At 35.2% G+C, this 14,773-nt stretch overlaps 1 protein-coding gene across 1 annotated transcript; it reads left to right on the top strand.

The window, feature by feature from the left end:
* The first annotated feature begins 1,001 nt into the window (after window positions 1–1,001).
* On the top strand, window positions 1,002–1,964 carry LOC109448635 (olfactory receptor 13C8). The gene has a single exon (XM_019734161.3). The coding sequence runs from the start codon at window positions 1,002–1,004 to the stop codon at window positions 1,962–1,964; it is 963 nt and encodes a 320-aa protein (XP_019589720.3).
* The last annotated feature ends 12,809 nt before the right edge of the window (window positions 1,965–14,773 follow it).

Raw genomic sequence — 14,773 nt, 5'->3', positions numbered from 1 at the left:
TACCATCAGCACACCTTACTAAACTCTAAAAAGAATTTGTCCTGGTGAGACTTTCTGCCTACCCAAAGCTTAACCACACAGGACTGCGTCAGTGTTTTGAGGGGCCCTAGACACTCTTTATGGGCCCTTCCATGAAATGATACTAAAAATTGTATTTTATATCTGCATTGGTAGAAAGGTAAATTTACTATGTATTGAAACTTAAAAATTCATTGTTCTATGCAGATTTTAAAAGCAATCAAGACATTTTCCTAGTTTCCTAACAGTGTGGCAGGCCTACTGTGCTTAGTGGAGGAGGCAGCCTTGCAGGTATGGGTCAAGAATTCAAATACATGTACGATTCTGTCAGGTAATAAAAATGATTGAGATCAACTGAGAATAACATATTATTTGGCAACTAATATTCATCTCCAGTGACAAGCAGATGAGAGAGAAAGGAAAGGGTACTCCAGTAGAATGGCGAACATGCTTCGAATCCAATGGTTCATTTGTAACTGAGCTCAATGATGGAAATGGGCCCAATGTTTTCAAATATTATAATTTATTTGAAGATGAGCTAAAAGTACAGTTGACCTCTCATTTAAATTTTATGTCATATACCTTGCCTTTACAATGTGGACCTTAAATTTAAAACATAGTGCAGGAATCACTGCCAAAACAAGACATCTGTCTGCTGCATCCAGGAGATAGGCCAGGGATTTTGTAGTCAATGAATTAAGAGGCAGAAGTAGTAGAAATGACAATAAGCTGGTCTGGGATCCAACCATGCTATAATCAAATGTGTTTTCTCTTAACCCTGAGAAAAATCAGATTGGGAGTCCTGCTCTAGTGGCCTGGGTTTACAGTAAGAAATTTGACCCAGAGTTATATTGTTGCATTCAAATCCATAACTACAGTCACACTGAATATGATTCTTAAAAGAGGAGCTCTTACAGACATGGTATTAACAAATTTCTGTTCTGTCTTCCACAGAGTGCTGTTGGAGAAAAGGTATATGGAACATGGAAAGGACCAATGGATCCATAGTGACAGAATTTGTCCTAGCTGGGCTTTCTGCCCACCCAAAGCTCCAGATAGTTTTCTTTGCGCTAATTTTATGGGTGTACTTGATGATCCTGCTGGAAAACGGAGTCCTCATCTCAGTAATCATCTATGATTCTCACTTGCACACCCCCATGTATTTCTTCCTCTGTAACCTTTCCTTCCTGGACATTTGCTACACCAGCTCCTCTGTCCCACTAATTCTTGGCGGCTTTCTGACAGTAAGAAAAAGGGTTTCCTTTTCTGGGTGCATGGTGCAAATGTTTCTCTCCTTTGCCATGGGGGTCACAGAATGTGTGCTCCTGGGCATGATGGCACTTGACCGCTACGTGGCCATCTGCTACCCACTGAGATACCCTGCCATCATGAGCAAAGGCGCCTATGTGCCCATGGCCGCTGCATGCTGGGTCTCTGGGCTTGTGGACTCAACAGTACAGACATCTCTGGCAATGCAATTACCATTCTGTGCTAACAACGTCATTAACCATATTGCCTGTGAAATCCTGGCCATCTTAAAACTGGCTTGTGCTGATATCTCAGTCAATGTGATCAGCATGGCAGGTTCAAATCTGATTGTTCTGGTTATTCCATTGCTGGTCATTTCCATTTCTTACATTTTTATCGTAGCCACTATTCTGAGGATCCCTTCCACTGAAGGAAAACATAAGGCCTTCTCCACCTGCTCAGCCCACCTGACAGTGGTGATTCTATTCTATGGAACCATTTTCTTCATGTATGCAAAGCCCAAGTCCAAAAGCTCTGTTGGTGCAGATAAACAAAACATCTTTGAGGTCCTCATCTCCCTCTTCTATGGAGTGGTGACCCCCATGATCAACCCTCTCATTTATAGTCTGCGCAACAAGGATGTAAAGGCTGCTGTGAAGAACATGCTGGGTAGGAAAACCTTCTCTGATGGACTATAAATACTGAGTTACACCTTGTGACTCAATATTCAAAGCTGCTGCAGACACAAAATTCAAATATAGAAAATTACCGTGTGAAAACAAATTCACCATATCATTCAAAACCATATGGTAGAAATATTTTGGTTGCTAATGCGAATATTATTAGTTTTTGTTCTAATGGCAGAAATAAAACATTCTTGTGGTTTTAAAAAATAATATGATGGAAATGCAAAATGTTGACAGTCATTCTTAAACCTTTAGAAAATTATAAATGCGAAAGGTGTACTAATAAGTACTTTATAATCTCTAATAAGTACATATTAGTTAATTATTCAAAGTGATTATTAATCAGCACATAATATATTATATATTCATTTTCAATTTGTTCATTTATTGGCTATTTGTGTCTACCACTCATATTATAAGCTCTCTGAGATTAGGAACTTATCTATTCCCTATAACATCCCACAGACCTAGAATAAAATGTGACATATAATAGATGTTCAATAAACATTTTTTTTAATAAATGAATGAACCACAACACGTATAAAGCTAGAAATGTTTACCTGTCATATTTGAGGTAACAAAGGTTATTCAAAAACAACTTGATCCAATGTAATATGATCTAAATAAACTATATTGGCATTTTGTCCCATAACTCCCTTTATAGTTAAAGTACTACACTTTGTTTTTAATGTGATATGTATTATAATGTAGAAGAACAGGTTTTGTTTACAAGCAACCATAACTTCTCTGGATTTGGGATGTAATGAGACTGAGAGCTAAAAGCGTCCCTTAGTAATGCACCTTATGTGTTAACTTAATAAAATAGAGGTGACATGGTAGCAGAGAATTCCCCTTGGACTTTGAGATTGTAATGAAGACTTCTTTCCTACTCTGCATTGAATCACGCAGCTCCTAAAAAGTAGAACTAGACAGAACTGATAATGGACAAAAAACAGCAATAAGAGGTATAGAAGGCAAAAGAGAAAAAGTAAAGTTGTTCAATGAACTAAAGAGCTACAGGGTATCAGGCATTGGGGGACAGGAAAAAGGATGCCTCAAAACTGACATGGTCCCTATTGTCTGAAGAGGGCAGCCCTGTGAGAAAGCCAGCATAAGGAATGGAAACCGCATTGCCATCAAAGGAACTGAGTCCCATCTAGCCCTTTGAGGAGTCTATGAGAGTGGAAACACAGAACACAAATGTAAAGTAAAAGACTGTAACTATTTATAAATTGTAAAAGTAAGTCGATAATATTTTCTTTTCTTGTTTACATGTAATTATTATTTCTTCATAAAACTAAATAAGACAATTCATGCATAGAACTGAACAGTGCCTAAAACATTCTAAACGTCCAATAAACATTGACTGTTTTATCATTATTAGTGTAGGATGTACTTTAATAGGCCATAAAGCTTAGAGTAGGCAAGATGTTCATCCTTAATTTTATGGAGTAATTTAGATGCTATTGAAATATTGGCTCTCAGTTTCAAACCCAATTTTCTATGCTCTGCTTTGTGAGTTAGGATTCGTACACTGGAAACCACGTTTCTTCTCTGTCAGCTAGCGTCTGTTAAATTCTTCCAAAAGAGTTGTTAGAGAGAGAATGGAAGGCTGGATGAACATAAGGGAGCTCCCTGTTTCCTCTTGTTCCGGTCAACACTATGGTTCTTCGCCATGATAATGGCATCTCCTTAGCTCCTTCCAGTACTGGTTTCAAGTTTTGTTTTGGTTTGTTTGTTTGTTTTTCTCATGTTCTTCATTTCTTCTTCTCTATATCCCAGAACCACCAGAAGCTACCAGTGCTAACTCCTCTGAGGTTTGAATCTGTCTCTCAGGTTTTACTTCTGATAAATGAATAGCCCTGTCAAGTATTTGTCTTGAGGATCTTTTAAAGCAATAAAATATGCAATTCTCTGTCTGAGAAATGCAGTGAATCAGATAGAGGATAAGCAATAGATTTGGTTAGACTCATATTCCTACACAACTGAGTAAGAGAAGTTCGTGGGTAAGACATTTCTTTCTTCTAAAGTTGCTTTCTTGTGTCTAAAATGTAGTTTATGGACGTCTATTTAGTACACGCTAAAATAGTATAATAATACTAATCATATAATCGTATGAAAGGAAAACACTGAGTAGTTAAACTAGCCCCTGAAATATGCATATGTGGGAGGAGAGAAGACTTAGACCTTGAGAGAAAGAAATATAATTCTTTTCTTTCACCAATGCATAGCTAGCACCTACCTAAGTCTGTGCCTGGCACACAGTATGCTCTTTCTATAAATTTTGAATTAATGTATAAATAAATAAATGAATGAAAAACAAAATTCAGAAGAGTACATATAGTTTCCAAAATACCTTATCAAGATCATATTTTTGGATCCTCATGATTACTCTTCAAAGATCTAATATTTCCCTTCCTTAGAGAAGAGAAAACCTAGTTCCAGAAATACAGAAATATCTGAAGTCATAGGCAGGATCTGGGAAGTCTCTGATTTGAACAAAACAATTGACAATCTTAACAACCCAACTATCATGGAACACACTTTCTTCTAAAGTACATAGGGAATATGTACAAAAATAGATATTTTATTAGGTTGAAAGTAAGAATCAACAAATTTCCAAGAAATTACATGAAATAGTCCATATTCTTTGAGTAAATTAAAAGTAATTAATTAAATACTCCATAACCTGAAATAATTAAAACAAACTTCTAAATGACTAATGAGCAGCCAGGATATTCAAAATAGTTAACAACTTCTATGGCAAGTGCTCTAATAAATCACAGTGAATGCCGGCCATAAACAACCAGTGTGTCGATAGTAACGTATGTGGCTAAACTCCAGCTTTGCTTTATAGCTCAGAGAAAAAACTGCAAACAAAAAATTAAAACCTCATAAGGCCAGGCGTGAGCTGGCACCCACTGGTACGGCTATACCGGTTGCTTATAGTCAGTATTCATTGGTTGATAGCTGTGACATCGTCTTTGCAAAGCATATTTTCAAGATCAATCCTGCTAAGAAATGAAACATAATTGAATACTATATATTAAAATTTACTGGATATTGGAAAAGTTTGCATTTAGTTTCTTATAGGAAATTTGGCTTCACAAAGAGGGAAGGAAACAAAAGGCAAAGGAAGTCAAGGATAAGGAACAATAGAATTTGAAGGCAGAGCCAACACTCAGGCATTGGGCTGTATATTCAAGGTTATTTCTTATTAAATCTTCACAATAATCTTGAGAAGTATTATCTCCTTGTTCTCCATTTATAGATAAAGAGACTGACACTCATAGAAGTTAAGATCATGCAGCTTATAAATGGTAAAGCTAGTTTTCAAACCATAGTCTTGACTCTAAAGACATGATTTTCTCTACTGCCCTCTAGTCGGAAGGGAAATATCCTGAGGTCCAGTTGCATCTGAATCAGGAAAAATAATTCAAAGATATTAGAGGGCAAGAAAGTTAAGCTATCCTCAGTGAATTTAACCTCAGAATTTCTCCAAAGCTGTTAACTGGATATATAGGTGTATTCATGAAACTAGGATGACCAACTCCTCAAAAATTATGTCAAAAGCCATGGAGAAGAGCCATGGAGAATGCTTAGACTTTGTCTTGAACCCAGTGTTGTATCATCCTCCTGAGAAACTCATTGATAGCTATGTACTTACAGGTAACAGACGATAATCACCCAAAACCAAGTGTTTTAACCAACCAGAAAACTGCTAACTAAACTTAGGGTCATAGGTTTTCAGTGTGATACACTTTAGGGATAATGAATTTTTAGGTTCATGAATTTTCAGTGTATAAGAGAGGCAGAAAACATGACTAGTTAGAAGATGGATGTAGAGTCACGCTGTTTGGACCGGAGCTCATATCTCCCTTACTAATCTATAGCCTATGAAATAATTCAACTTCTCTGAACCTCAGTTTTCTTATTTATTGAGAGGGTTAAATGTAGCAGCTCATTCACCCACACTTTACAGCACTCCTCTCACTCTACAGAAAGGATCTTAGTTTTGAAAAACTAAGGAGCTAGAGGAATAGGTAGAATTCCACTATAACCAGGTTTGCTTGTGGTGAGAGCACATCAGCAGGTAGATGGCATCTAGCCATTATGTGATGATCCAAAATTTAAACACTAATGATGGATATTAAATTTGATACTGTGGATGGTATGATTTTTTGATGCAGATATTATAGGTATTATCTCTGCAGTAGATGAAGAAGCAGAGCAACCATTACTAATTGCCCTTCACATTTTAGGGAAGAAAAAAGTAGAAACCATTAAAAAGAGAAGCAAGTTGCAAGACATAGAGAGGCATGGCGAGGTATAGTCACCAAGATCACAAAAGGCCTACAAGGGAATATCCTAACTCAAAGAAAGGAAATCCGCGATAAGGACATTGGCGATTATCAGAGATACTAATGTGGAGAAGAGGGACTAGGACCCAGTTGGTGCAGAAATGGCTCCTGTGGGGCAGGAAGGAGAGTCAACAGCGGTGCCCAAAGTTGTCGTAAGCTCAGTAGGGCCCTAAACCGAGATAGAAGAGCAATGATTTTACTGCGCCCAGATAGGAAATTCTTATGACTATCTCTGGACAACATCCATGAGGTTCCCAGAGAAATGGGAAAAGAAAAGCCCTCTTCCCTGATTCAGATGAATTAAAATGAAGCAACCACTTCAGTGACTAATGTTTTCTGTAGCTCAGGCAAGGGAACACAGTAAACATCACTTGTGTTGCAGATACTTTCCATCCTCATAAAACCCTGAATATATACGTGTTTATACAATAAGGAATGTGAAGTCCAAAAAAGTTGTACAAACGGCCCCGGATCACACAGCTAGGAAGTGGCACAACAAAGATTAGACCACAATTAAACAGACCCCGAAATTCATACACTTTCAATCACCCGATCATATATGTCAATTTTTTGACTGGTAAAAGATCTTCCTGTCCATCTCCTTAGCAAATAGACAAAGAACAATTTTCAGCTGTATTTGGCCCCTGATCATATAAAACACAATGGTTCAAAAGAGGCCAATCGGCCGAGGAAGACATTTCTTTTCTACTTGTTGTCTCATAGCCTCATAATCTCCTCTCACGGGAATATAAAACACTGTCTGATATTTACACCAAAGCAGAGAACTACATCTCAGAGGACGTCATTAAAAGTTGACTGACCTACTTCTCTCAGATACCAAGGTACAAATAGGTTACATAGGGATGGGATCCCATGTGCTTGCAACCGTCTAAAGCTTGTTAAAGTAAGCTTGTAACTTTTTAACAACACTCTTCCCTCTACAAGTTTTCTAGAGGGAACCTTGGGTTGTTCCTAGGAGACAGGTGTACAACACAGAGATTAGACATTTATATAACTTATGAAGTATTCACCCCAATAAGTCTAGTACCCATGCAACCATACATAGTTACTACAATATTATTGACTATATTCCCTATGCTGTACTTTACATCCTGGGACTATTTTTATAGCTGTGGATTTTATCACTGTAATCCCTGAGACTATTTTTATAACTGTGAATTTTTATAACTGTGAATTTTTTACCCATAGACCTAAACCCCCTCCATCTGGAAACCATCAAAATGTGCTCTGTATCTATGAATCTGTTTCTATTATGCTTTTTATTTATTTTCTTTTTAGATTCCACATGTACGTGAAATCATATGGTATTTGTCTTTCTCTATCTGACTTTTTTCACTTAGCTTAATACCCTCTAGGTCCATCCCTGTTATCACAAATGACAAGATTTGATTCTTTTTAGGGCTGAAAAATAGTCCATTGTATATAGGTACTACCTCTTTTTTATCCAATTGTTTATCGATGGACACTTAGGTTGCTTCCATATTTTGGCTATTGTAAATAATGCTGCAATGACCATAGAGGGCATTAAGTATAGAACTATCATCTGACCCAGAATTCCCTCTTCTGGGTATCTACTCAAATAATCTGAAAACATCTATCCGTAAAGATATATTTACCCCCATGTTCATTGCAGTATTATTCACAATGGTCAAGACATGGAAACAACCAAAGTGTCCTTCGATAGATGATTGGATAAAGAAGATGTGGTATATATACAATGGAATACTATGCTGCCATGAGAAAAGATGAAATAATGCCTATGTGGTACATATATACAATGGAATATTACTCAGCCATAAGAAAAAATGAAATACACCACATGTGACAACATGAATGGGTCTTGAGATTATCATGCTAAGTGAAATAAGTCAGACAGAAAAAGTCAAAAACCATATTATTTCAGTCATAAGTGGGATATAAAACTGAAAGCAACAAAGGAATAAGACAAACAAATAAAGAAACAAAAACTCATAGACAAAGACAACAGTTTAGTGGTGACCAGAGGGTATGGGGGCATAGGGGATGGGAGAAGAGGGTAAAGGAGTCAAATATATGGTGACAGGAGAACTGACTCTGGGCGGTGAGCACTCAATGTGATATATAGATGATGTATTATAGAATTGTATACTTGAACCTATGTAGTTTTGTTGACCATCATCACCCCAATAAATTCGAATTTAAAAAATTGAAAATCTAAAACAAAGCAATGTTTTATACCAATAGAATAAAATAAACACCTTCTCTGTTTCTAAAAAAAAATACAAAAAATATGCAAATGCTTCAGTAGCAGTGTAAAGTGTTATTTTTGGAAAAATCACTTAACATGGAAAAATGAAATCTCTAAGTTCACGTTCTTTCATCTTACATTCCTAACTCTAGAGATTTCCTTAAGTTATTTCTAGTAAAAGGAAAGAAATTTCACCTGATACATAGATATTGATGGTCATTTTATCAAAATCTCAAAATATTAGAAACAAACTAAAATACCCAATAATATTAAAAGTGTATGCTAGAATTATAGCAGTTCCACTTAATGAATGAAGTATTCTCCAAATATTGAAAAAGAATATTACAAATACTATAAAAATCACACAAAATTGATGTAAAGTGGCAAATACTAATTAAAATTCATCTATACAACAATTATACTGGTATAAATAAAAATGTGTGTGTTTTAAAATTAACAAAACTATGAACATGAAAGATAAAAAGAGTTTAAAGAATTGGAATTACTTATTTAGGATTCAGGGGTATTGATGTAGTATTATTTGTAGAAAAAAAGAAAAACAAGCTTTGTGAAAGACAAATATTGCATGATCTAGATCACTTATATGTGGAATCTACAAAGATTGAATTCCTAGAAACAGAGATTAGATTGGTGGTTGCCAGGGCTGCAGGAAGCAGAAATGGGTGATGGTGGTCAGAGGGTACAAATTTACAGTTATAAAATTAATAAGTCTGGGGACCTAATGTAATCATGGTGACTATAGTTAACAATATGTACTGCATACTAGAAAATTGTTAACATAGATTTTAAATTTCTCAACACACACACACACACACACACATACACACACACACACACAAAAGCAACTATGTGAGATGATGTATGTGTTAACTAACCTTATTTTGGTAATCATTTTGCAATAGGTATATACATCAAATTGTCATATCGTATACCTTAAACTTATAAAATGTTATGTCAATTATACATCAAGAAAGCTGGGGAAGGAAGAAAAATTCTTGGGGAAAGTTTAATATTTCTTAAAACTTTTGGACATATTCTAATTCCAGTCGCAACTTATGTTGAAGCCACCAAATACAGACACATTCAGTGAATACTCCAAGAAACATATGGAAGGTTTCTTAAGATAATTGGCTCTTTGGAATGTTCAGAAGTTAGAGATTTTATCTCTAGGGAATCGTACTTTCTGACTCACAAGCTTAGGGCCTGAAGAAGCTTGTAAAAATAAATTAAATTGACTTCCAAAAGAAGCTGAGTCTCTCTGGAGTAAGTGTCAACCTTAGGACAAATCATGTAAAACTAAAGTTGCATCATTGATTTTATTTTTAATATGTTTTACTTCCTTGACACCCTCTTATGAAGATTCGTGTACAGCCAAATTGCCTGAGTGTGGCTATTCTTTCCCACATTTTTTAAGAAAAGAGGAGCAAACATCTTTAAAACTGGGAATCTTCAGGTGTCATCTGAAAAACGCAAATGGAATTCAAATTCTGGAGAATGTTTTCTATTACTTAATAGAATGGTACAATGTGGATGACTTCAAAATCCAGTCAGGAGGTAAGATAAAAAGACAGGTTTTTATTAAAATTATTTCAAAAGAAAAATAACCTATGAATAAATATAAAAATTTTTGAGTTGAGGTGATCCTTGCTGGTGGGATTTTGAATATATACATATATATGTAAAGGAACAAAATACAAAAGCCCAGACATTATCTCTAAGACCAGAATATTTTTAAATATTTTTAATCCCAAAATAGTCCATAGAAGAGACTAGAGAGGAAGAGAAGCTTGCTTGCAATGTAACAGACCCTTATAAATAATAAGTTAATGATTACTGTATTCAAGTATCCAGTTCACTAAAATCTTAAGTAAAACTTATTTGCAGAAAGAATCCATGGTGATTTATATATTAGTCACACAAAACCTATGCTTCATAAGGGCTTGAGGAAACGGAATTAAAGGTGTTTATGGTGAAAATAGGATTAGAAACAACAAATATGTAATAGAGGGCAGAAGTAACTATAATTGTTAGCCTGAACCCCAGGTGACCAAGGGAAAAGAAGCAATATAAAAACCTTTGAGTTCTCATTTATATAACAAATTAAATTCTACTATCCTAGCTCTGAAAGGGATTTGGGGCATATTTTTCACTTGAATTCATTATTGTGAATAATGTCTTCGTAAGTGGAAGATAATGAGTGTCTTCAATGTTTTCAAAAGAGGCAAATATATTTTATTTGTATATTTATCATATGGATCCTCGAGGATAGTTAATTGCATCATAGTAAATTGTGGTTTTATAAAAATTGTATAAATTAGTAAACATTGTGGTATAGTATAAAAATGGGAACTTGGGGATCAAAAGTAGGGATGTACATCATAGTTCTAGTATTTACCAACTATTAGATGTTGAAATTTGTACTTAACTTTTGAAATTTCATACTAATTTCCTTATGAGTGAAAATTTCATAATAATATTTGGGTTATTTTTGAAGATTAAATGATAAAAATTACATAAAGTGCCTCATACTAGGCCCTCACACGTTGTCAATGACTTCTCTTTGTGAGCTAAGACAATACTTCTTTCCCTGTGGCATATTAATTGAAGATTAGAGTTTATGAAATCTATAAATTGAGAGTTGGCAAATCCATTAATCTCTGCACAGTACCAATGGTCTTAATTGATCTTTTCAGAAGAGCTGAAGAGGATAACAGGATTATTTCCTATAGTAAGAATTTAGAGTACAGATGGCGTGTGTCTTTTATCCAAAAATCTTAGTACTTTGAACATTAGATCTTTAAGTAGCTAAGTCAATAAAACAAATCACAAGGAAAAACTTAGAGAAAATTAGAGGTCCTCCTAGAAAGTTAAAGGGTTTGATTTCTGGTTTGGATAAAAAAGTCACAAACTTTCCTACATCTATTATAACACTAAAACAGGACACAGATGAAGTCCCAGAGCATTGAAGGACAGAGTGGTCATTCATTAGAACAGACCAGGGTTTGGGAGAGAGGAGTTAGAGAGATGGCTTAGGATCCAGGCCAGTTCAGCTTTTTCATCTTCTAGTGGACAATTCTGTTCTAGGAATCAATAGTGTGCAATCTCTTCTGATAAATATGATTAAGTCAAGAACACAAGTTCTTTATCTTGGTGTATCTCCTAAAAGCAATAAACACTGTTACCTGGAGGATTTTGTGTGTAGGGATTATAAACACTCTAGGTTCACCGGAAACCATGGATTGCAGTCATTAACTGGTCAGGTCACAACAGTACAACTCAGGTTCATTGTGTAGTCTCTACACACCTAAAACTGTTTCACCTTTTTTTGTGAGTTAATTTTTCTCACATAATTGGACACCTACTTTACTGTATCTCTCTTTTTTAAATTATATTTTTATGCGTATCTATTTTAGAAATTTGGGTAATTCAGAAATGTAGGGAAAAGTTCTCTCAGAAAGCCATTAGTGCTTTGAATATTTCTTTCCAGTCTTTCTGTTCTTTCTAGGTTATCCTGGTTTAGATTTTGGTTTTGCAAACAATGCTATAACTGTTGTTTTGCTCCTGTTTTCACTAAATTGTTTTAACATAATTTAAACATCATTTTTGTGTTTATACAAATTCATCACAAATGTTGTATTAGTAGGTGCATAATGACCCATCAAATGGGTGTACCATGATTACTTAGCAATTTCCCTAGCATTAGCCAAGAATGAAAAACTGTTTTAAAAATTAATATCCAATAATGACAAAGAACTAGAAAAACTTGAACTATCTAATACACAGCTCTCACGGAAAGTAATTTATTAGAAACTATCAAGAATCTTAAAATTCTTCATCCCCTTGCTCCTGAAATGCATTTTAGGGAAGTAAACTTAAATGGAGGGAAAAAAATCAAGCCCAATGCTATTCAACAGTGTTTGTCAATTGCTTCTTAAAAGCTACACTAGCACAAGAGTAATGAAAATAATTTCCTTTATACTGTCCATTATCCCTTTATTTCCCACTTGAAAAAGCATTAAAGCAGACTGGTGGTTTCTCTTATAAAGGTTTGCAAGTGAATTTTCTTTTTCAGTAACTACCTTGGAGATGTTAGGATACCAAATGCACACCATAATTATTTTCTGCAAGTAATTTCTAAATAGAAATCAATTTTTAGGATACGTTCCTAGAAAAGAAAAGAGGGGACATTTGATGTGATTCACATCTTGCCTGCACAAACTTCAGTACAGGCCCCAAATGACTGATGCTCGTTTAAAGGATCTGTAAGGTAAGGGGGGCGGGGGATGGGAGATGAGGGTAAGGGGGTTCAAATATATGGTGATGGATGGAGAACTGACTCTGGGTGGTGAACACACAATGGGATTTATAGATGATGTAATACAGAATTGTACACCTGAAATCTATGTAATTTTACTAACAATTGTCACCCCAATAAATTTAAAAAATAAATTAAAAAAAAAAAGAATCTATTCCCAGATTCACAGTAGCTTGATATATGCACCTTCAGGCAATAAAATTTCAACATTAATACCAAATACAAGTATATCCTGGTCTGCCCAACTTTTCTATCCTCTTTGTAATGTGTGCCTACAAAGTACGGTGCAGCTTGAATTGGGTAAGAGTCTTCCTTTCCATAGCCAGTAGATGTATAAACATTCTATTATGCTTATTAACATGTCTCACCATTATAAACTGGAATTTTCATAGAAAGTAGCATAACCGGTTGGTAAACTATCCCAGGGAGAAATGGCAAATCCTCTATCAAAAACACAGCCACTGCTTGAAAACACTAAGTAGGAACTCACCCATTGGATCAATTTTTTTTTTTCCCTCGAGGAACATTTTTAAAGCTAGGTGGAATACCTTGAAGATGAAGAGGTGTTTTGAAAATTATATTCTTTGATTTATTCACTATAAAGAATAATGTCATCTACTAATATCTACTCTAAATTTTTTCAGATTAAAGTCACTTTTTCAGATTAAAGTCTGCTGATTTCAAATTCCTGTTTGGGAAAATATTGTCCCTAATTGCAAGGTCAACAAATGGAAGAGGAATGACTTTTATATAGGCAGAAATAAAAGGGAGGCTCTTCTGTACACAATTTGGTTGCTTGTATATCTAAAATCTAAAGAACACAAAATTTATTGCAACACACTTACACAGAAATCTCACTTACAGCTCTCACAAAAGGTTCAGTTTTGCATCGTCTACTATTCAGCTACAATCCTACATTCAATTAAAGCATCGATGGCACCTCCAAAGGTATAAATGGTACAGATGGTCTAAAGGGCCTTACTATTCATGTGAGTTCAGCAGAGCAGCAGCATGTGGGAACATGTTGATACGTGCAGACTTTAGAATCCACTTCAGACACTCTAGTTCAGAATCTTTTACAAAGATTCTCTATGTGATTCATCAGGATACTAAAATTTGAAAGCACTCTACTAGGTAGGTGGTTCTCTTCCTCTGTTGCACATTAAAATCATACGGAGAGCATAATTTAAAGACATGCCTGATTCTCATTCCTTCGACAACTTACATAATTTTGGGAGGGAAATAAGCATGTAGTTAAAAATGGGGAGGGGGAATGTAAACTAAGACAATACAGATTTGAAAAATATGTTTTGAAGTGCATTTCAGTTACTGTGTTTTTACATACATTTTACCTCTATGAACCTCATTTTCCTCAGAGAATGATAGTGATGATAAAATAAGTAATATGAGTGGACATACTTGTAGACCAATAGTATTGTTATTGATTGGCATGGTATAAAATCAAATAAATAGATATTTTAACGGACTAAGTATGCTCTTTCCAAAATAATAATATTCAAAGTGGTGTCTGTGGTTCCACTGAATTGGAAATAACAAATGTTTGTTAAAAATGCAAATAGTTCTTCCCTACCTCAGAACTTGTGCATCACAATCTCAGGGATGGAATACAGAAGTCCATGTTTTTAATTAGCTACCAGTGTAATTCCTACGTGCCTTCAAGCCCCTGCCTTATGAGCTGGAAGAGGAATTCGAAAAGCTAAACTCACGGCTGTTCCCAGCACTCCAACTAAAGCTGACACTCTTGCTGCCCCTCCTGCAATGATCTCTTACTTTATATGTTAATATTGTACAGACTCATTAAATTAACATGCAGGTTTTTTTCTTTTCTGGATTACTCCAGGTATAAAATAATAAA

This window comes from Rhinolophus sinicus, chromosome 16 (assembly GCF_057876585.1).
Source record: "Rhinolophus sinicus isolate RSI-liver-muscle chromosome 16, RSI-T2T, whole genome shotgun sequence".
Lineage (NCBI taxonomy): Eukaryota > Metazoa > Chordata > Mammalia > Chiroptera > Rhinolophidae > Rhinolophus > Rhinolophus sinicus.
Note: the sequence above shows the minus strand (reverse complement) of the source record. Positions and strands in the feature narration are given on the sequence as shown.